General features: G+C 31.2%; 2 protein-coding genes across 2 annotated transcripts in view; both read left to right on the plus strand.

Annotated features, from left to right (window-relative positions):
• The window catches only part of LOC127741601 (protein NSP-INTERACTING KINASE 3-like), a 6,053-nt gene extending 2,668 nt beyond the window's left edge, over positions 1-3,385 (plus strand). Inside the window, exons 2-5 of the mRNA XM_052254367.1 lie at positions 2,023-2,434; positions 2,614-2,622; positions 2,734-2,794; positions 3,029-3,385. Coding sequence (XP_052110327.1) covers positions 2,023-2,434; positions 2,614-2,622; positions 2,734-2,794; positions 3,029-3,385 — 839 coding nt within the window. The remainder of the gene's footprint in view (positions 1-2,022; positions 2,435-2,613; positions 2,623-2,733; positions 2,795-3,028) is intronic.
• Positions 1,955-4,345, plus strand: part of LOC110275766 (L-type lectin-domain containing receptor kinase VII.1) — a 3,157-nt gene continuing 766 nt past the window's right edge. The window contains exons 1-2 of the mRNA XM_052254368.1: positions 1,955-2,622; positions 3,545-4,342. Coding sequence (XP_052110328.1) covers positions 3,681-4,342 — 662 coding nt within the window. The 5' untranslated portion in view covers positions 1,955-2,622; positions 3,545-3,680. The remainder of the gene's footprint in view (positions 2,623-3,544; positions 4,343-4,345) is intronic.

Genomic DNA, 4,345 nt, shown 5'->3' on the forward strand with positions numbered 1-4,345 from the left:
AATACATAAAATTATATAAATTTTTATTAAAAAATTAAACAAAATATATATAATTATTATAAATATTTTATAATTTAAAAATATTAAAAATAATTAGTATTTGTCTTAATTAATTTGGATTGGTTGAATGATTATTTTATTTGTCTATTTAAGTAAGTATTTGGAGTTCGAATCCTGTTTTGTGTGTGTAATAATTCATTAGTTAGCAGCAGACCCTTAATAAATAGAGCGTCAATATGTGGTGGATTAGTTTTTGGCATGCCAAATTAAAAAATCCATAAAAAAAATGTATTTGTCATTAAAATAAATTAATTTCTTATTATTAATAGCAATATTTATAGACTTTTGTCTTTGTTGAAATTTACCTGGGACAAGTTTATTTGTTGGCACCGTATTCATTTTCGAATTCAAAATAATATGATCAACATTGTTTCTTGTTAGAATTTCACATTTTATGACATGATTTTAAAATTTTTAAATTTATAGACTTATGTCATTACAAAATTTATTAGATTAGTTAATATTTTTTGGTAATATGGTGTATCGAAATACCATCGTTAAGTATTAGTTAGTGTGAAGAGAAATTAATGGCAACTTTTGTTATTCAATATATAATTTATTCTATTGAAAAATAAATTAGTATTTTCTGAACTGATAAATACATCTCTTTTTAATTTTTTACACTATTTTATTTGACAATATTTACTGTTAAAGAATAACAAATAACCACACTATTCTACAATATGATATACATCTTGAAGAGAAAGAAGAAAAACTAAATGGTGCTAGAAAAGGAAAAGAAAAAAAGAAGAAAAAACTAAGACAACATAACATAATATATTAAATTGTCATATGTTAAATTATAGAATAATGTTACACATCCAAATCTTTATTAATCAAGTCCAACAGAAAAAAAAACTACCGGATAAACCAATTAAATAGATTCCTTTATTTTTAAATTTGAAATTCAAAAACTTAGAATAGCATTACTCAAATTATACATAGCTTGATCCAATATATTTTTTAACACTTTAAAATAAATAATAATGCACTTTAATAAAATTTAATTTATAATTTAAATTTTCAATCTTGATTTATGATTCAAATACTAATTTAAAATTTTATTAATATTTTGATATTATTAGTGTTTTTTAATTTTTTAAATTCAAACTCTTTAATTACTAGATACTATTTTTTTAAAATGGCACTAACAATTTGTTTTTTCTGATAACAAATCCCATATTTTTAAAATTTAGCAAAATACACCTATATTTTAAAAAAATAGACATAACTGTTTATATTAAAAAGATCTGCCTATATACCCAAAGTTTTAAAGGCAAGCAATCCTAGTACTCTAAATTTATATTTCTGTCTATTTAAATATTAATAAAATTACAAATTAATTTGTTTATTTCATCTTGTACTATATAATATGAAGTTCAAATCGATTGTGTACTTCATCTATTATCTTCTATTATTATAATGGAATTCTTGAGTAGCATGGATGGAAAAGCTATCCACGTGTCACTTATTTTAATAACCCATAAATGTATGTATGCATGGATGTTTTATATCGACTTGCTATATACGTATATTGTTTGTACTTTAATTATTTGTATTAAGGAGGCCACTTACATAAAGACACAAAAAATGTCTTTTTTTAAAGACATTCATACGTGGCATAATATGATTGGATATTTTTATTAAACCGGTTAATAAGTTATTTTTTAATAATTCAAAATAAAATCGGTTTATTAGAGAAAAATAATAAACCTAATTATTCGTATTATAATTATTAGATTCGGTTTGTTCCGATCAATTTACACAATATAAACCAAATTATATTTAAATTTTTTATAAAAAGACAAATATATCCTTAATTTTTTATTTTACAAACATCTAAATCTCTAATAATTTAAAAATACAATTAAATTCCTATTAAAAAAAAATTCTAACCCTAATCCCTTATCCTGCCCAAGCCCAAATTCAAGGCTAACGGTGAAATGGTGAAGTAATTTGCAGCCTCCTGGGATTCTCCCAAACTCACTCGATCATGCTCAAACCTGGAAAGAAGGGATGTTCTCGGTGATACAATTCATCAATTTCCAGATTCAAAGTCGCAATCTTTCGAGAATTTACAGGAACTTACAGCAGGTAAAGTGGCTGCTAATCTTAAAAGCCCCAGGTCTGTGATGACTCACTGCAGTGCTGATAGAGTTATGTTGAGAAGGCATTCCTCAAGCCAAGTTCTTCCTTATGGAAGTAAGAGACTTTGGTGCAAGATGTTTCTCTGGAGCCATAGGAACATACATAGAGCTATTTCAAGCAAATCAACACAGGTGAATCCTGGTGTGGCTGTAACGCACAATCCATACGGGTACTCTTCCGACACCCTTGAACCGAAGCACAAGCAGTCACCAGGAAATGTGGAATGGTAAGTAGTATTGTATTCCATTCATTACGATTAATCACACGAAACCTTACCAGTTACCAATTACGAACGTGAGTGTGATTCAGAAGAGAGACGAGAGGATATTTCGGTTGAGTAAGAACAAGGCTTCTTCGAAATCTGCAGCTGATACAAGATTTGAGTTCTGATTCTCTCATTTTAAGGCTCTTCAGGTAATTTAATTTAATTTTTATTTTTCCCTTATTCTTCCATTTACGTTGATAAATGCTAATGCAATAGTGTGTGAAGTAGAGTTCTGTTTTTGTTTTTTTTTTTCACGTTAGCTTAATACGCTTAGTATGTTCGCAATTGTTGATTCGCGGTGATGAACTAATTATGCGTTTGGTGCGGAATTTGCAATGCAAACCTCAGAATCTTAGATCCTACTATTGTAATTTGGAAACAGCGAAAACTAGTGCTTTATTTGTTGAATTTTATCAAAGAAGAGGAAATTTATTATGTGAAGAAGTTTAGTATTTTGGAAATGGATGATAATTAATTAAGGTGAACTAAAGTGAAGTTGTTCTGTTTGGCTATAATATAGAATCCTTGAGACTTGAATGTTTTATCAAATGCAAGGGTGTTCTAAGAGGCGGCGCAGAGGTGGCAGTGAAGCGAATATCACAAGAGAATGACGGCGTGAGAGAGTTCCTAGCAGAAATTTCAAGCCTTGGAAGATTGAAGCAGAGAAACTTGGTTGCTCTGAGAGGATGGTGCAAGAAAGACATGGGAAATTTCTTGTTAGTTTATGAATACATGGATAATGGGAGTTTGGATAAGAGAGTGTTTTGTGATGAGAGCATGATGCTGAACTGTGAAGAGAGAATAAGAAATATCAAAGGTGTGGCCTTTGCTGTGTTGTATTTGCATGAAGGTTGGGAAGAACAAGTTCTGCATAGGGACATCAAAGCCAGCAATGTGTTCTTTATTTGTTGAATTTTATCAAAGAAGAGGAAATTTATTATGTGAAGAAGTTTAGTATTTTGGAAATGGATGATAATTAATTAAGGTGAACTAAAGTGAAGTTGTTCTGTTTGGCTATAATATAGAATCCTTGAGACTTGAATGTTTTATCAAATGCAAGGGTGTTCTAAGAGGCGGCGCAGAGGTGGCAGTGAAGCGAATATCACAAGAGAATGACGGCGTGAGAGAGTTCCTAGCAGAAATTTCAAGCCTTGGAAGATTGAAGCAGAGAAACTTGGTTGCTCTGAGAGGATGGTGCAAGAAAGACATGGGAAATTTCTTGTTAGTTTATGAATACATGGATAATGGGAGTTTGGATAAGAGAGTGTTTTGTGATGAGAGCATGATGCTGAACTGTGAAGAGAGAATAAGAAATATCAAAGGTGTGGCCTTTGCTGTGTTGTATTTGCATGAAGGTTGGGAAGAACAAGTTCTGCATAGGGACATCAAAGCCAGCAATGTGTTACTTGATAAGGATATGAATGGAAAGCTTGGAGACTTTGGATTAGCAAGAATGCATAGCCATGGCCAAGTTGCTAGCACAAGAAAGTTGGTTGGAACAGTTGGTTACATGGCTCCAGAAGTGATCAAGACCGGACAAGCCTTGACTCGCACGGATGTGTTCATGTTTGGAATCTTGATTTTAGAGGTCATGTGTGGAAGGAGGCCTATGGAAGAAGGTAAGCCACCTCTTGTGGAGTTTGTGTGGGGACTAATGGTTAAAGGGGAACTAATGAATGCACTTGATGAGAGGTTAAGTGCTAAAGGAGACTTCAATCTGCAACAAGTTGAGAAGGTTCTTCAGTTGGGATTGTTGTGTGCATACCCTGAACCAAAATCAAGACCAAACATGAGACAAGTTGTGAGTATTTTAGAAGGGAACAATGAGGGAGGAGAAGAATCAGAGAATGAGAATGCGGATACTTGTTTGCT

Source organism: Arachis duranensis, chromosome 9 (assembly GCF_000817695.3).
Source record: "Arachis duranensis cultivar V14167 chromosome 9, aradu.V14167.gnm2.J7QH, whole genome shotgun sequence".
NCBI lineage: Eukaryota > Viridiplantae > Streptophyta > Magnoliopsida > Fabales > Fabaceae > Arachis > Arachis duranensis.